Consider the following 24191-nt stretch of genomic DNA (forward strand, 5'->3'; position numbering starts at 1 on the left):
AATAATAATCACGATAATAATAAACCCTTGTCCTTCTCTCATACGATCTTGTTATTAAGGAAAAAAAGAATGCAAACGTACAGAGCTAAGTAAACACAAACAGACAAACAGACCTACAGACAATCACTACTTCCTCAGACACGTTAGAAAGCAGACAAACCAGCATAAAACAGACAGAAAAACAGGTACTACTAACCATGTCTGTCTGTGTGTGTGTGTGTGTGTGTGTGTGTGTGTGTGTGTGTGTGTGTGTGTGTGTGTGTGTATCAGACGAAATGAGACATCATCACCACTACCACCATTATCATCATCTCATCATCAGCATCATCATCAGCAACAGCAGCGTCAGCATCAGTATCAACATTATGGGAAAAGCTAACACGGGAAGAGGAAGATGAAGTGTAGGAGGAGCAGGAGAACGAGGAGGAGAAAAAAGAGGATGAGGAGGATGAGGAGGGAGAAATTCGAGCCATAAAGATAAAAATGCAAGACGACAACCAGGAGGAGGTGGAGGAAGTAGATAAAGAGTAGAAGAAAGAGAAGGAAGAAGAGAAGAAGAAAAAAACTTAATATATGCTTAGGAATACATTGCATGATGAATGATAACAGCAGGAGAAAAAGAAGAAGAAAAAGAGAGAAGAGGAGGAGGAGGAGGAGGAGGAGGACGAGGGAGAAGAATGAAGCGTGGGTAAATTTCATGCTTGTGACGGGAAACGCAGGTTGTCGGCCGCGCGCACCCACCCATCCACCCACCCACACACACCTCACCCTCTCTCACACAGTTATAAATCAATGGTAGACAGGCAGTCATAATAATAGGATAGATAGACATCGCCGTTAGATAGATTAGAGAAGGCAGGGAGACTTATGAAAAATGAGATAGTCAGTCACTTGTTAAATAAAGGTAGACAGGTAAATTAAACGCTCAGGTATGGAGGACAGACAGGTGATATTAAACGGGTGACGGAAACAGACAGGCGAGGAATTAGTAAGAATGAATTAGTAGGAAAATGTGATAAGATACGTAAATGTTAGAATGAAACTGGAAAGAAAGAATGAAGAAAAGAAAAAAAGGGGGAAGAGAAAAAGAGGAAGAGGAAGGATGAGAGAAAGAGAAAGCAGAACAAGAACTCAAGAACAAAAAAATAGTAATAAATAGCTAATAGTGGCAAGAACAAAGTGGAAAAGGATGCACAGTAGTAGCAGTACTAGCAGTAGTAGGCTATAGTGATACTACTACTAGTAGTAGTAGTAGTAGTAGTAAAAGAAAAAAAAATTTCCAGAGTAAACAAAATTAAACAAAAGAGAAGCATATAGTAGTCGACAGACAGACAGGCAAGCAGACACAGAGGAAAACATACGCTGACAGTCAGAGAAACCAGCAGACAGGCAAAATAGAAATATCAACACACGGAATGGTAACCAAGGAGTTGAGTGTATAGAGCGACAGGGAAACACACACACACACACACACACACACGTACACACAGTGGCTTCGTGCCCCTTCATACGTGCACACGAGGATGGTGAAAGTTAGTGTTGCAGAATTCCTGGCTGGTTTTGGCATCTCTCTCTCTCTCTCTCTCTCTCTCTCTCTCTCTCTCTCTCTCTCTCTCTCTCTCTCTCTCTCTCTGATTTACAATAATTCCAGAGAGAGAGAGAGAGAGAGAGAGAGAGAGAGAGGAGGAGAGACCACGTGGTAATATTCAGTAAAAGCAGAACAAGGAAGGTAGAACGGAAATGTCATACGTTGGAGATAATCCTCCTCCTCCTCCTCTTCATTCTCATTCTCTTGTTCCTTCTCCTCCATGCTGTCACCGCCATCATTACTCATTATTCACATGATTATTGATGTTAAAATTTGTTATGCGCATTATAACCGCTGATAAATTCTCTCTCTCTCTCTCTCTCTCTCTCTCTCTCTCTCTCTCTAGATTGGAAAGTGAGGTAGATTAGGATGTGGAGGAGGCAAGGAGAGAGGGAGGAAGGGAGGGATGTGGAGAAGCAGGCATGGGAGGGAGGGGGAAGAAGTGGAAGAAAACGAAGGGTGGGAGACACGGGCAGTCTGGAGTGTGCCAAGGAGAAAGTGGTCAGTCGGTTCCCCTCCTTTCAACCTCTCATAGCTCTCTCTCTCTCTCTCTCTCTCTCTGTTTATCAGCTCGTTACTGTCTGAAATTCATTACCTTTTTTCCATCAATGTTACAGAATCCACAACTTTCATGAATAGTTAAAAAAAGTTTACTCGAATTCCAATCCTATTCCAACGTACTACACGTATTTTAGTGAAATTTAAAGTCTTACAGATGTTATTTCGAAATGTTGCTTCTTGAAGTTGTTATTGTTTATACCACTGTTTGTTTTGTTTTTGTAGCTGTAGTGGTAGTGATAATATTCATCTCTTTCTTCTTTGTCATTTTCTACTTGGTTTACTTAGCGTCAGTTTCTCGCTAGGCTCTTTCATAGGCTTTGTATTATGCTTCCTCTCCACTCAACTCTCTCTCTCTCTCTCTCTCTCTCTCTCTCTCTCTCTCTCTCTCTCTCTCTTGTGCAATCCTTTCATCTTTTCTTTGGATTGTTTTATATTCTTCCATGCACATTGATAACCACCATTTCTCTCATGCATATAAAGATTTCCCTGCAATATTTTAATCCTGCATTGTAAGTCGTCTCTTTCCTTTTATCCATGGCTACAGGGATGGGAAGGAGGGGAGGAGTCTTTATCTTTACTATCCTAGGTGTTTGACTTTACGTTACATTAGTGTAGCTTATCACAAAATAGCCTCGCAGGAACCGCCCCGTCTGCAGATGTTTGTTCTTCCTTCGTGTTGCATTGTGTTCGTGTCCTTTACTTTTTTGTTCATATATCTCTCTCTTCTGTGCTTTCACCTGCATCCTCGATCGATTCCTCCTCCTCCTCCTCCTCCTCCTCCTCCTCCTCCTCCTCCTCCTCCTTCTCCTTCTTCTCCTCCTCCTCCTCCTCCTCCTCCTCCTCTTCGTTTTCCTCTTCGTTCAGCTCTCTTTCAATCTATACCTCATATCATCTTCTCTTCCTTACTTCCTTTTTGCACAAAGACGCCTCCACCCTCTCTCTCTCTCTCTCTCTCTCTCTCTCTCTCTCTCTCTCTCTCTCTCTCTCTCTCTCTCTCTCTCTCTCTCTCTCTCTCTCTCTCTCTCTCTCTCTCTCTCTCTCTTCATTTGTCTTCTTTTATCTTTGTTGATTTTTTTATGCTTCTCCCCCCCATGTAAGGATGTGTGTGTGTGTGTGTGTGTGTGTGTGTGTGTGTGTGTGTGTTGGCAGGTGTTCAGTAAGCATTAGGCAACGAGAAGGGAGTGGCGGGAAGAGAAGAGAGTGGAGGTGATCATGGTGAGAGGGAGAGAGTTAGTGAGCAAAGAAGATGAGACTGCTTAGAAGGAAATTGAAGAAAGAGACGGAGAGAAGGATGCATAGAAGGAAAATGAGAAAGGGAGAGAGTAGAGAGTACAGAAATGAAAGAAGGATTGCACTAATAAGGGAAGGGATGGGAAGGAGAATGCATGAGAAAGAAGGAAAGGAAAGAGATAAAAGTGCATAGGAGGAAAGGAAAATGACGGAAAGGGATGGAAAAGAAAAAGAGACAAGGCAAAGATGGAAAGGAAAGGTAAAACGTGGAAAAATGTAAGAAAAATAAAATTATGGAGAAGAGAAAAGGGAAAATCAACATAGAGGGAAAAACAGGAGGAAAGAGAGAACATTCGTAGCCTTCATGTTTGAGAAGGAAGAGGAAAGATAAATGATAAATACTCGAAGAGAGGAGAAAAACTCGTATAAGTATTTATAGAAATGACCAAAAACACAAAACAAAAAATGGAGAAAAACATGAAGGACAGAAAGCTAATACATTCCTACACGAAAAAAAATATGAAAACAAAAGCTAAAAAGAGAAAAGAGAAAAACCCGTATTTATATATAAAAGAATAGAAAAATCGTGGCTGACGTTCTCAATGTAGGAAAAGGAAAAATATATATAAGGAACCAAGTAAATTTCCAGATATATAATTCCATCGTTTTGTACGTCGCCCGAAGGGAAGGAGCGCACAAGTATTAGCGAGGGGCGCCTCACGGCAGCTGTCTGTGGCGGCGGCGGTGGGTGGTGGAGGTGGTAGCGACGGAACGAGGGTGAGAATGTGTGGCGAAGCAGCAGGCTGATTTGATGAGTAAGCAGTGTGTGTGTGTGTGTGTGTGTGTGTGTGTGTGTGAGAGAGAGAGAGAGAGAGAGAGAGATTAGTTAGTATAATAGTAGTGATGATGGTATGGATGGAAATTAGGGACACTGGAAGAAGGGACGGGAATGGATATGTGAAGAATGTATAGCATAACCAACCCAGCCCATCCTTAATGATAATATAACCCTAATTAATTTGTTCTACTCGTATCTAACTCGACTTAATTGAATCCACTCTAGCTAATTCTCCGCATCCTAACCACACATTTATCGCGTTGATTTGCATTATCACTACCATACTCTCCCTTCCCTTTTTCCAGCCTAATTCCCTCGGTCACAATAACGGTAATTGAAGGACGGTAGCGCACTCACGAGTTGTCATGGTCTTCACACAGAAAGCGTATACCCATAAAAGAGCAGCATCCGATAAAGATTTGTTTATGTTGTCTTGCATTACTACTAAACTCTATTACTACTCACACACACACACACACACACACACACACACACACACACACACACACACACACACACACACACACACACACATACTGCTTACTCACTGTAAATTAAATAAAAGAGCTTGGGTCATATTAGTTCAAAACACATTCAAACATATCAGAAAAGTAAGATTAGTAAATAAAGAAAGGATAAGAGTCAAGTGTCTTTACCAAGTATTACTAAAGACTTCAAGCTCATATTAACAGTATTTTGAAATTGTATTATAATCAGTCTATTGTTCTCTCGGGCACTTCATTGATAAAGCAAATATTCTGTTTGAAAGCCTCAGTAATCTTCGAAAGTTTATTAAAGTTTGTCAAGGCGTAAAAACGTTTCAACATGCTAAAATTTTATCTAATTTTGTAACCTAGTTGTTGATTCGACAATGGCATCAGTCGCATTAGTTTTTAGTTAGGAATGAACATATCTTAGCGTGATTTTCTTTCTGCAGTCCTCCAATATCCTGTGAAACTCCCCCACACTTCTCTCATTCCTCCATACACCTTTCCATCCGCCCTCCAGCCACTCAACCAGCCAGTCACCAGCAGGCCCCCCTCCTCCAGGCAACCAGGAACGTGTGTGTGGGAGGGCGGCTCAGGAAGTGGCCTCGTCCGTGGTATTTACCTTCTCGGCCCCGTCATTGCATCGACCGCGTCTCTCTATTTCTCTTTCTCTCTGTCTCTCTCTCTCTCTCTCTCTCTCTCTCTCTCTCTCTCTCTCTCTCTCTGCTTTCTGTTTTTATTGATGTTGTTGTTTCGTTGTTTTGCTAGCTTTCCTGACTGTCATTATTCAAAGTAGTTACTTTTCTCATTTTTGTTGTCAGTGTTATTGGTGTTCTTTTTTTTATTTTTGGTTATTTTTGGTGAAGTGGATGGTTGTGACTTATTGTTGTTGTTGTTGTTGTTGTTGTTGCTGCTGCTGTCGTCGTCGTCGTTGATTTTATTCTCGTTAGTTAGTTGTTTTCAGCTGCTGTTATTCATTAATTTATTTTGTTTATCTTATCTATTTATTTATTTATTCATTTACTTATTTTCACTGTTGGCGATTTTGTTTACTATTTTCCTATTTACTTGAATTTTTTTTTTTCATACTGTTTGGTAACTAATAACTCAGCCTCTCCCATTTAACACTCTCTCCTTCTCAATCTTTGTCTTCCATTATTTCTTGCTTCCTCTCTTTATCTGTTTGTTCTTATATTCTTTTCTTCTTGTCACTTCCTCTTTCTGTTACTGTATCTTGTTTGTTTCACCATCTTCTATAGAGCTCTTATTCTTTCACATTATTCTATTCCTTCTTCGTTCTTCTTTGGTGCCTGGTTGTATAGTTTACTTGCTTGTTATCCATCTTTTTCAATACTCTTCTTTCACACTTCTGCATTTCATTGTTTCTCGCTTCCTGCCTCGATTGTCTTGTTTGCTTGCTATTCATCTTCGTTCTCATCTTCCCCCCTGTTCGCTCGCCTCGCTCCACTGGCCACGGAAGAAAGGAACTGCCCTCCTATTGTTTTCCTTCCATTACTGCTAGCGTGTGATCGTCGTGTCCTTCCGGTTCGAGCCCAACCAAATATATTCTGCCTCTCATTATCTATTACAAGGTCGTCTTGTTGTTCTTTTGTGCTTTTGGGTGTCTGTTCTTTATTGCATCTTGGTGTGTGTGTTGCTCTCCATCTATAACGTTTTTTTTTTTTTTTGTGTGTGTGTGTTTGTGTGTTTACTTTTTTTCTTAATCTTTAACTAAATTGGCAGCATTTCGGTGTAGTCGCTTTTTGGAACTGGAACATTGGTTGTATTAATTTAACTTTGTGTGTGTGTGTGTGTGTGTGTGTGTGTGTGTGTGTGTGTGTGTGTGTGTGTGCCGCTGACATGCGAACGAAAAAAAAAAGATGCTAAAATAAAAATAAAAAAGAAGAAAATACAAGGAAAAAAGAACAGGCGTTGAGTATTTGATGCAAGTAAATTATATTGTCAATTCTTTTCATCGTTCGTTCTTTAACTAGACTGATACTTAAGTTGACAATAGTTATTTAGATAAGTTTGCGTTAGTTAGATGAGGTTTAGTGAGATTAAATAAAACGTTTATCTTTAGAAAATGATAACACCTATGTTTACCGCGTAGATGAACAACAGTTTGAAACAAGAGGAAAAGTCTCGCGTGTGTTTCGTACGCCGCGAGTCATCTCAGTGTACCGTAACATTGTTGGTGTTCGCAACGCGAGTCAACGATCCCGTTATGCTCTGCTTCGGCCCATTCTTCTTCTTCTTCTTCTTCTTCTTCTTCTTCTTCTTCTTCCCCACCACCACCACCACCACCACCACCACTTTCTGGTTTTGATAACAACTCTGCACTTCCTGTTTGGACACAAAACTCATGCATACACAATTCATCATTGTTGTTACCGTCTTGGTGAGGTCACAAAGATGTGCGTCATAATAACACTACCATGCACTGTTTCTCTTTTTATTTCATTTATTTATCTATTCTTTCTAGCATCATAATAATCATGTCATTCCATTCTGTGTTTTGGTGGTGTAGTGGATGGTGTTGCTGTGTGTAAACCCGTTGGCCTTGGCTTGAATCCTGGTAAGGCGAGCAGCATCTGACACCTCGGCAAGCCACCTGTCCATCTACCAGCCCAGGAGTGGGTATCACATGCATAATTATAGTAGTGTCACGGTCACAAGTCGAGTAATCTGTCACACTCTGTTCATATTATATATATATATATATATATATATATATATATATATATATTTTTTTTTTTTTTTTTTTTTTCCGTGTGTTTAATTAACCTCGGTCGTCTGCTGGTCACCCAGCCAGTCTTCCCCATTACGGAGCGAGCTCAGAGCTCATAGACCGATCTTCGGGTAGGACTGAGACCACATCAACACACAACACACACCGGAAAAGCGAGGCCACAACCCCTCGAGTTACATCCCGTACCTATTTTCTGCTAGGTTGAACATGGGCCACACATTAAGAGGCTTGCTCATTTGCCTCGCCGCTTACAGGGACTCGAACCCGGGCCTCTCGAATGTGAGTCGAGCGTGCTAACCACTACACTACGCGGTGTGTGTGTATTCACTGTTTGATCTGCTGCAGTCTCTGACGAGACAGCCAGACGTTACCCTACGGAACGAGCTCAGAGCTCATTATTTCCGATCTTCGGATAGGCCTGAGACCAGGCACACACCACACACCGGGACAACAAGGTCACAACTCTTCGATTTACATCCCGTACCTACTCACTGCTAGGTGTACAGGGGCTACACGTAAAAGGAGACACACCCAAATATCTCCACCCGGCCGGGGAATCGAACCCCGGTCCTCTGGCTTGTGAAGCCAGCGCTCTAACCACTGAGCTACCAGGCCGTGTGTGTGTGTGTGTGTGTGTGTGTGTGTGTGTGTGTGTCTCGCATTGTTTAACCTTACGATTTCTTTAGACTATCAGTTGTCAAGTTTTGCAAGGGAAACACCAGCAGATAAGAGAACTTAAGATTAAGGGAAAACACTAAAGATAATGGAAAATATATGGCACGTTAACAACGTAGCTACGTAAAGATATTCGATTAAACAGGTAAGCATATCATTAGTTTCTTTGATGGATTTACCAAATTTACTCTTAATTCATACTCGATTATATGAAAAAGAAACTGATTGTAAGGAAGAAAAAAGTTTATGTTGTAGTTGAGGCGTGGACGGTACAGTGGCCGTGTGTTCCCCTGCAGGAAGATGCGTGAACAGCAAGTCACGGCCTAGAGAGAGAGAGAGAAAGGAAACAAGAACCAGTCAGTTATCCTTGCCATAACGTATCCACCCATCCATCTTTTACCCAACTTGGCGTGACATTCCACTAGTTACTTTTTCTCTGTCACTAAAACATCCCTTTTACCCGTCCTTCATGCTCATTAGTTCCCTTTCCATTCCCTCTTCCGAGGCCTCGTGTGTCAGCCTCTACCTCGCTACGGAGTTTGTGGCTGCGTGGCCCAGACCTCTGATCCTGCGGCCCGAGGAAGCCAGCAGACAGCCACTCACTCCTCCCTGTCGTTTTTCGAACACGATAACCATTAAGGCAGCAGCTTATAGCGTGCTTATTATTACTGCAGAAGATATACGATATTATTACCGTTCTTCGTCTTCTCAGCGTAAAACAAATTAAGAAAACTCAGTCATGCGAAATTTTTTGCCAAGATTCACTGATTAGGTGTTGCACGGTTTATTTCGTTTTTAAGATTCTCTCTCTCTCTCTCTCTCTCTCTCTCTCTCTCTCTCTCTCTGCCTCCTCATTGCAGTTCAATGCACGCACACTAGTAACGCGTGCTGGGTGGGGGTGTGGTGGGGGGGGGTGGAGCGGTGAAGGAAGGGCGTGATTTGTGGGTCAGTCACCAGTTCAACAGTCCCTGTATACTCCCCCTTGCCACATCCCCCCAACCCAGCACCTCCATCCTCCACCAAGATCCAACGCTTTCCTCCTCTCCTTCCCATTACGCACTGTGCAGCCCTTCATCTTGTGCTTACCTGAGCGAACTTCCTGAGACCCTGATGACTGATGACGATAATGATGACGAACGTGATAATGACGAAGATGGTTGTGATGTGACCAAGCTATGCACCTTCTTTTTATTTGAGTTCGGTAGAAACTCGTAAAAAAAAAACTAAGATCGGGGAAATAATAATAAAATAAGCAAGAATAAGGCATACAAATTCCTCTATGTTTCTCAGCATGCACTAAATCGCCACGGGCAAGACTCATTACACACTTCGCCTTGACACTGAACATTACATCACTGTGACTTGGCAGAATCACACTGCTTTCGTGACCAACAGAATCATGATATTTTCTTCTTGCAGGAGTGACGGCTAACCTGCCTCCCTCGTTCACGGCCGACATGAACCTGCACGTGGTAAGTGAGAGCACGCCGGTGGGGGCTGCTGTGTACACGCTCAAGGGTTCCGACCCAGAAGGCAGCCCGGTCATGTTTGGCCTCAGCGGCACCGACAGGCTGCGCGTGGACCCTAATAGCGGCGTGGTCACCGTCGTACGGCCGCTGGACAGGGAGGTGAGCAGCTATCATCATTATCTGTGTGTTGTAAGAGAATTTCGAGCAACAACAGATTTTTATGTCTTTACCAGGCTGTTTGATTACAGTATCAGATGAAATACTTTGTGGATCATAGAGTATAAGGGGAAAGAAGAGTAATTTAGTAATACGTTTATTTGTATATGGGAGGAATTTTGTGTATATGATAGCGTACGTGAAGGTATAATGTTAGGACGGGGTTGAGAAGTCTTGATAGATTAATATAATATAAACAGATCGTAGTCTGAAATACCCACTAGGATCTCACTGAAAAGCATATAGTGTGCGTACTGTGTTGGAGGCGCTAGATGTGTGTTCCATCACGGTTTCAAGTTTCAAGGTGTGGTAATGTTTGAGCTGTAATGATGTGCCTAATATGTCAAAGGAAAGTTGCCCAGGTGGCCTTTTTTTTTATATATATATTAGAGAGAAAGTATTTATCACTTCTTTGTATCGAAAAAAAATTGACTTCATAGAATATATTGATAAAAAAAAAAAAAAACGATGCTGATAATATTAATCGAATATACTGGACCATGTCACACAGAAGTTATTACTATTACTCACGCTACACCTGGAAAAGAATGTCTTATATATCATACACATATATTCAGAAAAACGACACCTTACGCCTGGTGGTGACAGTGGAGGACGAGGTGTCAGGCGCCAACAACAACGTGGTGCGGGTCCCAATCTCCCTCATCGTGCTGGACGACAATGACAATCCTCCAAAGTTCCTGCAGGTACTGTGGTATATTGAGACAAACTCTCTTTCATTATGTTCTTTTTCTTTGTATATTGATACTACTAAATTCTTATTATATTGCTACACCTGTTGTTTCTCAAAATGTGACTCCTGAAAACACCGAAATATCCTTAAGAATATTCAAGGATAAAGAAAACCATGAACAAAGAAGCAGCTCCAATTTTTTAACCACTTCCTATCGCCTCCCGCAGTTTCCGTCACATGCAGACATCCTTCTCCTTAATGACTTTCACACCCGCTCTCCCCCCTCTAACCCTTCAGTCATCCTTCACCTTGTGCCGAATCTCCCGGATTCATGCTTCGAGGATGTCCAGGATTGTTCTGCTCATGATTGTCGAAATATAAAGGCTTTTTATTTTTATTATTCACATTCTTATCGATAGAACATGAGCGTCGTTCAGACAAGTGGTGTATGAATCTTAAAATTTATTCCTTGTTTTCTCTTATGTTCTCATAATATGATCATGAAAGACATCTATACATCGGATATCTTCGAGGAACATGACTATACTTGGAACTCTTCCAACAAGTAGTTTTGGGATTACTTGAGCATACATGACCATTGAAACGTCACTTTTTGCCGTTGTTGTTGTTGTTGTTGTTGTTGTTGTTGTCTTAATTATAGAAAATGGACGTTTTATTTTTTAGAACAAAACTTTTGTGAACTACAACGTCAGGGAGTATCGGGATGCTTGTGGGTTTAATGCTGAAAGTAGTAATCGCAACTTGTAGTAGTAGGAGTAGTGACGGCAGGAGTTGCAACAGTAGCAATTTGTTGTTGTTGTTATTGTTGTTGTAATATATTATTTCCTCCAGACACCCTACGAGACCATGATTGGCGAGGACACAGCCGTGGATAGCGTGGTCTTGCCGGGCATAAGACTCGTCGATGAAGACCAAGTGGGCGACAACATCAAAGTGGAGTGCAAACCGATTGAGCAGGTGAGAGAGAGAGAGAGAGAGAGAGAGAGAGAGAGAGAGAGAGAGAGAGAGCCATATTATTGTAATAATAGGCTATTGAAAAGTTTAGGTATTCAAATGTTTTATAGCCAGTTTTGCTCAGTCCTCACACTTCACCACAACTATCCACAGGGAGATGACGTCTGTGAAGTGTTTGACGTAAAGGCCAGCCAAGTCTCAGCCCGGAAGTTCTCAGGAAGTTTGGTGCTTCGTAGACTCCTCCAGTATGCCACTCGCAACCTGTACCAGTTCAAGCTGGTGGCCACGGTAATATGCTGGATACTTCTTTTGTTTTATCACTTGTAGCTGATATACCTAACCTTGCGAATCTAATGATTAATGTAGATAGTCTTTAAATGTGAATAGATAAACTTTCCTAGACACGTGCACTTCCCCCCAAAAAAAATTCCCTTCATCCTGTCCTGACATGATAACAACTATATAACTATGATAGCCTCTAAAACACTCATTATGGTTTTTGTTTACTTTACTGGATTCTGACAAAAATTCAATTTTCTGAATTTCTGCCCTAGATTAGTGTATTTGGAACTATTTGTGGCATAAGAATAATTACTGAAATCCCGGGGCACCATTGTTATTCCGAATTATTTCGAATCTCATCTGTTCGAGAAAATGTTTGTTCGAGCGTGATTCTGAAACCTTGAAGTGCGCGTGCGTGTCAAGTTCGTCACAGCCAATGGAAAAATTAGGGGAAAATATTAACTAATCAAAATGAGTCACAGTGAGCGTGGCATGTGTTCAGTGACGCACCCTGCCAAACATCGTGTAAGTACACGTCTACCAGACTTTAAGGATCACATCCCTTGTGACCTGCGTTCGTGACTTTTAGTATGTGGTTTCTGTGGCGATTCGTGGTTTCAGCCCTACACTGTTCCCCGGTCCGTATTAGGTCCGTATTCATGCCGAAAAGTAAGCCTGCTGTTTGATTCCCCTGTTCCTTGCGTTGGAGACCATACGGGAAACACCTCTAATGCCGCTAATGCTAATTGTGCCTTGTCATCAGCAACAATAGTAGCATTGATAGTAATGTTGAACCTAGTGCTAGGTTAACTGTAAGAGTATATGCTTTCACAGGTGTGTGGGTTGGTTTCATCCATCACCATTGTGTTTGGGGTTATCAGACAATGTAATTAACCTACATAGCTGCCTTTGGTGGGCATGGTGTGCTGTTTGTGTATACATCATGTAGGTTTAACACCTACAGCACAAGAGGTTCCAGGCATTCCTCCAACACTGATATGACCAGGTGATAGCTATGAAAAAGTTATTTTAAATTATATTTTCTCTATGTGGTACAATAAGGAACCTAATGGCTGCAGGTATTCCTCCCACAGCTCAGGCCACTACAGCTTTGGCTAGAACCCCTGCTAGCTTGTCTAATGATTAATTGGAAACATACTTGGAGATATGAGTAGGTAAAAGAAGCAAATGAACCTTAGTATAGGAGGGAGTGTGATTATTCATGGACTTCCTAACTGATAGTGATCAAGTTAGGAATACATTTTCAAACATTTCTTGGAATCTGCTACATAGAGTTGTCAGACTTGAGGAAGTAGGTAGTTTCTATTGACCAAAGGAGACCCATTTTGACAGTCTCATAAGTTAAAGGAGAATGATAATTATAAATCAATGTTCATTCACTGGGACTTGACATACAAACAGATACAGGTCTTATATTTGCCTTCAGAGAGGAAAGTAGGGTTGAACAGCACCCTGAATAGCTTTGTCACTCCAAGATTCCTGCTGTGGGTGGCATGGGTTTTGAACCCAGTAGCCTACACTAGGAATAATCTCAGCACCAGTTTTCATATTTTCAATCAGCCTTATTAACTTTAATCTATAACCAATAAACTTTTTTTGCCCTTGGCTGGCCCTCTTCTCTGCATAAAAATAAAAAAAAAACTTCTTTGCATCCTATTTTGCTTGATAGCAATATTTCTATCCTGGGCATTAGCGAATCCTGGTTACTCCCTTCTTTTCCTAACTCTTTCAATGATATACCTAGTTATGCACTTCTTAGAAACAATACTTCTGGTAGTAGGCAGTAGTCACCTGCCGCCCGGTGGAATACTCCAGGAGAGGTACTTACGGGGATGTAGGCAGTGCTGCAGACTGAGTGATTCCCGTGTCCTCTCTTCCCGGTTCCCTTTGTGGTCTCATTTATACAATTGAGCAGCTGCAGCCTGCCCTCTAAAGACAACTTCTACTACTTCCTACACTACACTACAACACCTTACACTTTTACACTCTCTTCAAATCAAAATTTAATAATGGCTTCACCACGCCCTGCCTCGGAGTCCCCTCTGGGAGGGGACCATAAATGTCCCCAGGTCGGACTGCCCTCTGCTGTCGACCTTGGGTGTCTTGACACTTCATCTAATACTTTCACTATCAATTTCTGCAACATTCGTGGCCTTCGTTCTAATTTTCAATCTGTGGAACACCACCTCTCCTCTACTAAACCTCATCTTCTCTTCCTAACTGAAACACAGTTGTCTGTGACTACTGACAGCAGCCCCTTTTCTGTTCCCTCCTACTTGCTCTATCCTCATTTTCAATCCAAAGCTGGATGTTGCGCATACGTGCGTAACGACACCACTTGCTCTCGTGCCCACAATCTTGAATCTTCAGAATTTTCTACCATCTGGCTAAGACTTCAATGTCACTCTCTAACTAAATTCATCTGTGCTGTATACCTCTCACCTAATTCCTCTGACTATGTAAAATTCTTTGACTATTTGACTTCCAAGGTGGAGCACATCTTATCTCACTTTCCTTTTGCTGAGATCTCCATTTTAGGGATTTCAATGTTCACCACCAGCTTTGGCTTTCATCTTCTTTCACTGACCAACCTGGTGAACAAACCTTCAACTTTGCTATCCTTCATGACCTAGAGCAGCTAGTGCAGTTCCCTACCCGTATTCCTGACCGCCTTGGAGACACGCCCAACATTCTTGATCTTTTCCTAACCTCCAACCCTTCTGCTTACTCTGTTAAACTTTCCTCTCCGTTGGGCTCCTCCGACCACAATCTAATTTCCGTTACCTGTTCTATCACTCCAGTGCAGCCTCAGGACCCGCCTAAGCGGAGGTGCTTCTGGCATTTTAACTCTGCTAAGTGGGAGGAACTAAGGCAGTACTATTCTGATTTCCTTGGGATGATTATTGTTTTCATGTCAGAGATCCTTCTCTTTGTGCCGAGCGCATAACAGAGGTGATTATCTCTGGCATGGAGCTATACATTCCTCATACTTTCTCTAACCCTAAAGCTAAAAAGCCTTGGTTTAACTCTGCTTGTTCTCGTGCTGTCAATGATAGAGAGGCGGCTCACAAACGGTTCCGTAGCCATCCAACTGCTGAAACTCATGCCCTATATATTTCTGCCCGTAATCATGCCAAATCTATTCTCCAACTTACTAAAACTCTTTCATCAATAGAAAATGTCAAAGTCTTTCCAATTCTAACTCCTCTCGAGATTTCTGGCATCTAGCCAATAATATCTCTAACAACTTTACTTCTTCGTCTTTCCCTCCTTTACTTCATCCAGATGGCTCTACAGCTGTCTCTTCTTTTCTAAAGCTGAACTCTTCGCTCAAACCTTTGCTACCAACTCAACTTTGGATGATTCTGGGCATATTCCTCCTACTCCTCCACCCTCTGACTACTTCATCCCTAAAATTAAAATTCTTTATAAAGACGTTTTCCTGGCCCTCTCTGGCCTTGATTCTCGGAAGGCTTACGGTCCGGATGGAGTCCCTCCTGTTGTTCTCAAAACTGTGCTTCCGAACTCGCTCACTGCCTGGTCAAACTCTTTCATCTGTGTCTCTACTTCTATTTATCCTTCTTGCTGGAAGTTTGCTCACATTCAACCTGTCCCTAAAAAGGTGACCACTCCAATCCTTCTAACTACCGCCCTATAGCTTTGATTTCCTGCCTTTCTAAAGCCTTTGAGTCTATCCTTAATAGGAAGATAATGAGGCATCTATCAGCTCACAACCTTCTCTCTGATTGCCAGTATGGTTTCCGTAAAGGCAGATCTACTGGTGATCTTCTTACTTTCCTAACTGAATCTTGGTCATCCTCTTTAGGGACTTCGGTGAAACCTTTGCTGTCGGCCTTGACATATCGAAAGCCTTCGATAGAGTCTGGCACAAATCTTTAATTTCTAAACTACCCTCCTACGGATTCTATCCTTCTCTCTGTACCTTCATCTCCAGTTTCCTTTCCGATCGTTCTATTGCTGCTGTAGTAGACGGTCACTGTTCTTCCCTAAAACTATCAACAGTGGTGTTCCACAGGGTTCTGTCCTATCACCCACTCTCTTTCTATTATTCATCAATGATCTCCTAAATCTGACTCAATGCCCTATCCACTCCTATGCTGATGATACCACCTTGCATTATTCAACAGCGTTCAACAGACGCCCAACCCAACAACAATTAAATGACTCAAGGCGAGATGCTATAGGACGCCTAACTTCTGATCTTTCACTTGTTTCTGATTGGGGCAGAGAAAACCTGGTTTTGTTCAATGCCTCAAAACTCAATTTCTACAACTATCTACTCGACATAACCTTCCAGACAACTATCCTCTCTTCTTCAATAACACTCAACTTCCCTCTCCTCTACATTAAACACACTCGGTCTATCCTTCACTAAAAATCTAAACTGGAAATTTCACATCTCTACTCTTGCTAAATCAGCTTCCAAGAAGTTAGGTGTCCTGTGGCGTCTTCGTCCATTTTTCTCTCCTCCCAGCTGCTTGCTCTGTACAGGGCCTTATCCGCCCGTGTATGGAGTATGGCTCTCATGTCTGGGGATCCACACACACAGCTTTACTAAACAAGGTGGAATCTAAAGCTTTTCGTCTTATCAACTCTTCTCCTCTAACTGACTGTCTTGATTCTTTAAGTCACCGCCGCAATGTTGCATCTTTATCTGTCTTCTACCGCTGTTTTCATGCTGTCTGCTCTTCTGAACTTGCTAACTGCATGCCTTCCCCTCCTGCGGCCTCGCTGCACAAGACTCTCTACTTCTTCTCATCCCTATTCTGTCCATCTTCCTAATGCAAGAGTTAACCAGTATCTTCACTCCTTCATTCCCTACACTGGTAAACTCTGGAACTCTCTACCTGTGTCTGTATTTCCACCTGCCTATGACTTAAACTCTTTCAAAAGAGGAGTGTCAAGACACCTCTTACGTTAACTGGACCCTCCTTTTAGATTTTTTGTTTTTCTTTCTCCTACTTTCCTCTTAACAGGGCCTGGCAACCAGCGGATTTTTTTTTTCCAACACTTTGTTTTCCCTTGGCCAGTGCCCTTGTAATGTAAAAAAAAAAAAAAAAAAGTGTCTGACTACACTGTCACTACTTTGAATTTAGATTGCAACTCATCAAACACCTCCACTACACAGGATGGGGGGCAGATGTCCAGTGTGGGCGTGGTGGTGCGGGTAAGGGATGTGCAGAACACTCCCCCAGTGTTCTCTGGCTCCCTCACTGGCATTGTGAAAGAGGATGACCCAATTGGCACCAAGATCATGACCCTGCATGCAGCCGATGGGGATACAGGTGCCCCTAGACCCATCAAGTACCAGCTGATGACAAGTGAGCAACTCGGAACATTCCTGTTTACCTAAGTATTCCTAATCTGTTTATACAACACTAAGCTCAAAAGTCATATACTACTTAGGCAGTTATGGAATCCAAATTTACAAAACTTTGAATTTTGATTTTATTTATTGTAGCTGAAGAAGCACCACAGGCTTTTTTATCAATTATATTTCTCTAAGATACTCTGGATTTCTTCACACTGGATGTCAAGTCTGGGGAACTCCGCACTGCCAAGCCCCTTGACAGAGATGCTCTTCAGGTGCCTGATGGAGTAGTGAAGCTCAAGGTTAAGGTGAGTGGTGTAGGGCATGAAGGATCACCTACTAAGTGATAAAAAGAGTATGCAAATACGAAAACCAAGAAGTTGTTAATGTTTTTCTGAGGTGCCATTAAGAAGACAAAAAAAGGAGGCACATAGGTGAAAGCTATTGTCTGAATTTTGCATTGTCCCTTCAATGATCAACACATTCAGTTATTTATAAAGTATATGGCAGGCACAGATAACATATACAGTGAGCTAGCATGACTACCATTAGTACAAGATGGAGAGTGACATATTGAAAAATAAAAACAAATGAATATACCCTTTAAGTAGGTATTTATAGACTTAAACTCTTTCAAAAGAGGAGTGTCAAGACACCTCTTACGTTAACTGGACCCTCCTTTTAGATTTTTGTTTTCTCTTTCTACTTTCCTCTTAACAGGGCCTGGCAACCAGCGGGATTTTTTTTTTTCCAACACTTTGTTTGCCCTTGGCCAGTGCCCTTGTAATGTAAAAAAAAAAAAAAAAAAATATAGAGTGACAAACAAAAATATTTATATAGGTAACTTCAACCCATGTACTTTTCCAGGCATTTGAGACAGAGAGGGGACTCCCTGTGGGCTTGCCTGACACTGAGACAGAAGTGGAGGTGACCATCACCATCATCGACGTCAATGATGAACCTCCAACTTTCAACAAACGGGAGTACCAAGCATCAGTGCCAGAAAATGTGCCTGATGGGACACCATTACCCAACCTGGACATGTTTGTTCAGGATCGAGATGTTGTAAGTTTGTATATACTAGTAGCTCTCTCTCTCTCTCTCTCTCTCTCTCTCTCTCTCTCTCTCTCTCTCTCTCTTTCTAGTGTAGATATAGCAGAAAGAATCATCCTGTCTTCCATGTTATTTGAATATTTCCTGCTTGATTAAGGTGTTTGATTTAGCCATATGAATCTTCAATTATATTTTAATCTGGATTTTGCTTTACCACAACCATTAATACTTCATTACCTCTCTTTCAGGGATTCTTCTCAGTATTCAGCTTGCGTTTGGTGGACTCCTCTGGGATGTTTAGTGTGGAGCCTTCAGTTGCCTCAGGATCCTCATCTGTCAGCATCAGAGTTGCCAAAGGTCCCTTAGATTTTGAAAATCCTAACCAGCGCAAGTTCCTTCTTCAGGTGAGCCCTCATTCACAAGGTATAATACAGAAATTTCTCTATCTTTTGTAGTTTTACATAAACACATCCATCCTCTATAGCTATTTTTTCAAACTTGGTAAGTTATTTACACTTGAACTTCTGAACTCCCTCAGGTTATAGCTGAGGAAACTCTTACCAACCCTCGGCTGTCTTCAACGGCAACAGTTGTTGTCTCCGTCACTGACACCAATGACAATTCGCCCCAATTTGATCAGGAAGCATACACAGCCCTTGTATCTGAAACAGCCAATCCTGGCACTGTCGTCACCACCATTGTGGCTTCTGACCGTGACACAGGAATGTTTGGCACTGATGGCATCAAGTATTCCCTCTTTGGTAATGGAGCAGAGAAGTAAGTGTTTGGATTGTTTAGAAAAAAAACACTTTGTTCATTTTCTTTGTAACTAATTCTAGCATTGCTCATAGTTGAATTTATAATGTAACAAAGTTATACCTATAATTGTCAATTGAAAAGTTATCCCCTGATCAAACAAGCAGAGTATACTGAGTCTTTATGTGGCCTCGTTTTCCAAAGTTATTCCAATTGTCAGGTTAATAGTGATTTCATTACCAAAATGTGTCTTCTTACAGATGTTTATTACTCTGAATTCTAGCCTTTTGTATTTTGATTTTATCCTCTTAACCTTTTCTTTATAACTATTCTTTTCTGTCTTTTTAAAGGTTTGATGTGGATGAAACAACTGGGGTCATCACTGTGGCCTTCTGTGATACACCAGGCCACCGCAATTGTTTGGACTATGAAAAGCGACCAACATACTTCCTCTCCTTCCAGGTGTGTGCAATGCTGCTGCTCATACCTGTGAAAACACTACTTATTTCATGTATTTTTAGACATGACATAAACCAGCCACCTATTTATGTGTGCAGTATCTTAGATATTTCCTATTACCCTCTCACAGGCAATAGATAATGGTGGTGAGGGTCACACCACAGTGGTCCCAGTCAGGATATCACTGGAGGACAGCAACGACAACCCGCCCAAATTCACACAACAGCAGTTCCGTGCAGTAATTGATGAAGGTGCCTCAGACTTCGATCCTCCTCTCATAGTGACGGTACGGCAGACAGGGTTCAAGTGGATCGTTTTTGTTAGATTGTCATGAAGAATCTTGTATCAGATATATAGCAGATACTTTTACTATATGAGTGCTAACCTTCTCGTAATCTTCATCCATCACCATGTTATAGGCCTCTACCATAATAGTAGATGGTATGACCTGGAGTATGTCTTGTATAGTAGAATAGATGATATTTGATTTATCACAGGTACAGAGGCCAAGAATGACAGATAGTAATTGATATTTGTTTCACCTTGTATAGAGTTGTTGGAAGTGATTGTCATCTGTTCTAATATTTCCATCAATGTAACTTTTCAATATAGTACTTCTGTATAGAGTTGTTGGAAGTGATTGTCATCTGTTCTAATATTTCCATCAATGTAACTTTTCAATATAGTACTTCTGTATAGAGTTGTTGGAAGTGATTGTCATCTGTTCTAATATTTCCATCAATGTAACTTTTCAATATAGTACTTCTGTCTCCACCCTCTGCCATTTGGCTACCTTCTTCACCTTCTGCCAGTTATTATCTGACCAGGATCTTTTTCATTGTAATGCTCCCTTGATTTTCTTATATTACTCCTTTCTGTCTTGCACCCATATCCTCCTACCTCTCCATCCTCACCCTTAGTGCCTCATACCTCTAGTGTCTTATTTAATCATGTCCAGTCTTCATATTTTCTTCATCACATTACCTACTCCATAACTTCTAGCAGAGTTTAGGTAGGTCTGTCTATGATAAATTCAACATGTCTGTTGTATCCCATCAGGCTGAGGATCCTGATGCCACCTCCAGTGTAGTGTACAGTCTAGTAGGTGGGGATCCAACAGGGCTTTTTACCATTGATCCCAGCACTGGCCGAGTGCGGGTGGCCAAAGAGTCTGGGCTGGACATGTCCAACCTGAAGACTGATCACATCATTCTAACTGTAGAGGTGAGGTCATGTACATATCTGGAATTTTTTGTGTTAATAGGATTATTTATATTCTGTTGTATATTTACAATCATGAGTTTGAAATTAAGATCAATGCAGAATGGACTGGAGTAACACGTGTTGTCAAAAGCATTTGTTTGTGTTTGTCCTCACACTAATATACTTATTTTCTCCCATCTCTTCTTGTGCTGGCGTGATGTCTCAGGCCAGTGACGGTGAAGGCTCCCACACTGCCAATGTGAGAGTCTCTGTGAGGGATGCCAACAACAATGTCCCCATCTTCAGTAAAAAGGAGTACCTGGCTGCTGTCCAGGAAAACTCTCCAATAGGTATATGTCGCATTAATCTCTCTCTCTCTCTCTCTCTCTCTCTCTCTCTCTCTCTCTCTCTCTCTCTCTCTCTCTCTCTCTCTCTCTCTCTCTCTCTCTCTCTCTCTCCAATAAGTTTTTTATTTATTATTTGATAAGAAAGGCTTCAATTTTCTTTTGTGTGATGACTCATTCAATTATTTATTTAGCTAAAAAGTATGCATCTTCATTACCTTAGCAGACCTTGCCTTGCTTTCTTCCACCAGGGAGTGTGGTGGAGCAGGTGTCTGCTACTGATGCAGACACTGGGGACAACGCTGTCATCACCTATCGCATTCAGAGGGGTGGATACGATGATTTTGCTATTGATGGTGACACGGGAATGATCACAGTTGCCAGGAAGATCGATTTTGATCGTAGACAGAGTTATGATGTTGAAATCCTTGCAATTGATGGAGGTAATGTGCTTTTATGAATGTTTGTGTTGTTGTTGTGTATAATCCTCTGTCAGTGTAGATGCTTATGCATCCATAAGCAAATGGAGCAGAAAGATTAAATGCTAAAATCTTCAAGAAAATAAATGGAGTAATTTATAATTGATCTGCCTAGTGCCAGTCAACATCTCTTCTTCTATACCTTGCTTTGAATTAGTTTTTTTTTTTTTTTTAATGACTACATCAATCTTTAATGTTCTTTTCTTTGTGGCAGGCTTCCCACAGCAGACATCTACTGCCTCGCTGACTATCAGCATCATAGACAATAATGATAAAAATCCTTACTTCACACCCACAACGCAGCGCACGCAGGTATATCAACTTGGGTTTGGTGTCAGTGTTATCCATATTAGAATAAATGCAGGCATTTATTGGTAATGTTTCACTGAGTTGAAGCATGAATCTTATAGGTATTTATTGAATATGTTTTTATTATTTTGAATCATTAAATTAAAGTAGATGTAGGAGATGAAGGATCACATCTTGTACAAAGTGATCATTGGCATTATTATCATAGATACTTCATTCCTCTTCTCTGTGGGAAAATTAAGTACTGCTCCACTCTTCTCACTTGTTGGAAGAGATCATCCATCTTTCATTTGTAATTTTTCCTATGAGAAAACCCAGGGTAAATCATTGGTATCAATGAGTTTTGATCAGCAAGGATTTTGTGCTACATTATTAGTGGTCATCCTCCCTCCTTGCCTTCTCTTTCTTACCTGCCAGGTGTCAGAGGATGTGGCAGTAGGGACAACCTTCTATACCCTGGCTGCACAAGATCCTGATGTGGCAGGAAATGATTCTCTGGTGTTTGGTGTGGAGCCACCTGTTTCTGCAGTAAATAGTGATGGGCGCCTGGTGGAGGGACCTCAGCTAGATGCACTGATGGTGAGTAGCTGAACCCAGGATGTTTGTATGCATGAAGTTATCAACTCAGGGGATTTATTAAAAAGAAGTTGAGTTTATTGGAATATATCTTCATATTATAAAGGAATATATTTTGATATTATAAAGAATTATTGATGGATGACATTATCCAGAAATCTTATTGTTGAGTTGGATATGGATGAACAACAGGCAACCAAGATAATGAATATTGTACTGATAAGAGAGTGCAGCATTATTGGTCTTGTAATACACTATTCACTTCATGTGCAGGAGGTGTTCAATGTGGACCCAGCAACAGGAATCGTGACAGTGGCCAAGTCATTGGATCGCACGGTGGCCACAGAAGTGACTCTTGCTGTGACAGTGACAGACGTGTCTGCCACTCCTCCCCAGGTGTGTGTGTATTCATGATTGCCTGCTGATCACCCAGCCAGTCTTCCTCATTATGGAGCGAGCTCAAAGCTCATAGACTGATCTTTGGGTAGGATCGAGATCACAACACACTCCACACACTAGGAAAGCGAGGCCACAACCCCTCGAATTGCATCCCATACCTTCTTGCTGCTAGGTGAAAAGGGACTACTTTTTAAGAGGCTCGCCCATTTGCCTCGCCGTGCTCGGGACTCGAACCCAGGCCTTCTCAGCTGTGAGCTGAGTGTGCTAACCACTTTACTACACAGTGTGTTTATTTACCTAGTTGTAGTTTTACAGGGCCTGGGCATTATGCTTGTGTGGCCATTTTAGTTTTTTCCCATATCTCCATATCTAGTTTTGTGTGTGTGTTGCATACCTACCTAGGTAACATACCTGGGCTCGTGTTGTCCCGTCTCCATATCTATGCTTGTGTGGCCCTATCTCTCATTTCTCTTCCTACCAAAAGTCTTCCATATCTAAATCCAGATATATTGTGTGTGTGTGATTTATAGATTGGGACAATGTGTGTGTTGGGGCACTACACCTTCCCTTAATGAGGCATCAATTACTTCACAAACTTTTTCTGCCAGTTGCTCCTGCATTCTCTTAAAATCCATCCTGATACCCCATCAGGTCCCACAGCTTTTCTCACTTCTAAACTCCCCATCATATTCTTGATCTCCTCCACAGTTACTTGAAACTCCTTCATAATCCCTTTCTGTTCCATTACCAGTGGTTTGTCAAAAGCAGTCTCCTTTGTGAATATTTATCCTAGATGTTGTTGTTCACATTGTACAATTATATCCTTTTCTTGTTTCTTTCTTTCTTCTCTTCTAATCAACACATATTCATTTCTTGCTCTTTTGTAACTTTCCCACTAGTTGTAGTTTTACAGGGCCTGGGCTTTATGCTCGTGTGGCCCCGTCTCCATATCTACACTTATCCAATCTTACTTTAAAAGTGTGCACCAAGTCCAGTCTTTGCAGACACTACTTCATCTAAACTGTTCCACGTCTCAATACATCTCATGTTCACAGAAACTATATTTTTAATATCTCTCAGACATCTTCCCTTTCTCAGCTTTTTACTATGCGATCTTGTGCTTATCTGGATGTCATATTCTTCTCTCAAGATCAGTTTCTCATTATCCACTTGGTCCATTCCGTTGATCAATTTATAGACTTGTATCAGGTCATATTCTTCTCTCAAGATCAGTTTCTCATTCTTGTTGTTGTGTGTGTGTGTGTACTTTCTCTAGTTTCCTTATGTGTTTCTTTAAGTTCGTGTATTGTTGCATATTCAAGCCTCGGTCTTATCATTGCAGTAATTATTTTCTTCATCATTTCTTCATCTAAATATACGAACGCCACTCTTATGTTCCTCAATAAGTTCAATACTTCTCCAATTATTTTGTGTGTGTGTGTGTGTGTGTGTGTGTGTGTGTGTGTGTGTGTGTGTGTGTAATTCACCACGG

General features: G+C 41.5%; 1 protein-coding gene across 1 annotated transcript in view; it reads left to right on the forward strand.

Moving 5' to 3' along the window:
• Positions 1-24191, forward strand: part of LOC123515855 (cadherin-87A-like) — an 83429-nt gene that overhangs the window by 25833 nt on the left and 33405 nt on the right. Inside the window, exons 3-19 of the mRNA XM_045274741.1 lie at positions 9552-9760; positions 10396-10524; positions 11364-11489; positions 11640-11774; positions 16939-17131; positions 17317-17429; positions 17989-18186; positions 18423-18578; positions 18713-18951; positions 19281-19392; positions 19520-19675; positions 20449-20613; positions 20819-20942; positions 21188-21379; positions 21630-21727; positions 22142-22303; positions 22574-22696. Of these exons, the coding sequence (XP_045130676.1) occupies positions 9552-9760; positions 10396-10524; positions 11364-11489; positions 11640-11774; positions 16939-17131; positions 17317-17429; positions 17989-18186; positions 18423-18578; positions 18713-18951; positions 19281-19392; positions 19520-19675; positions 20449-20613; positions 20819-20942; positions 21188-21379; positions 21630-21727; positions 22142-22303; positions 22574-22696 (2630 nt within the window). The remainder of the gene's footprint in view (positions 1-9551; positions 9761-10395; positions 10525-11363; positions 11490-11639; positions 11775-16938; positions 17132-17316; positions 17430-17988; positions 18187-18422; positions 18579-18712; positions 18952-19280; positions 19393-19519; positions 19676-20448; positions 20614-20818; positions 20943-21187; positions 21380-21629; positions 21728-22141; positions 22304-22573; positions 22697-24191) is intronic.

This window comes from Portunus trituberculatus, chromosome 40 (genome assembly GCF_017591435.1).
Source record: "Portunus trituberculatus isolate SZX2019 chromosome 40, ASM1759143v1, whole genome shotgun sequence".
NCBI lineage: Eukaryota > Metazoa > Arthropoda > Malacostraca > Decapoda > Portunidae > Portunus > Portunus trituberculatus.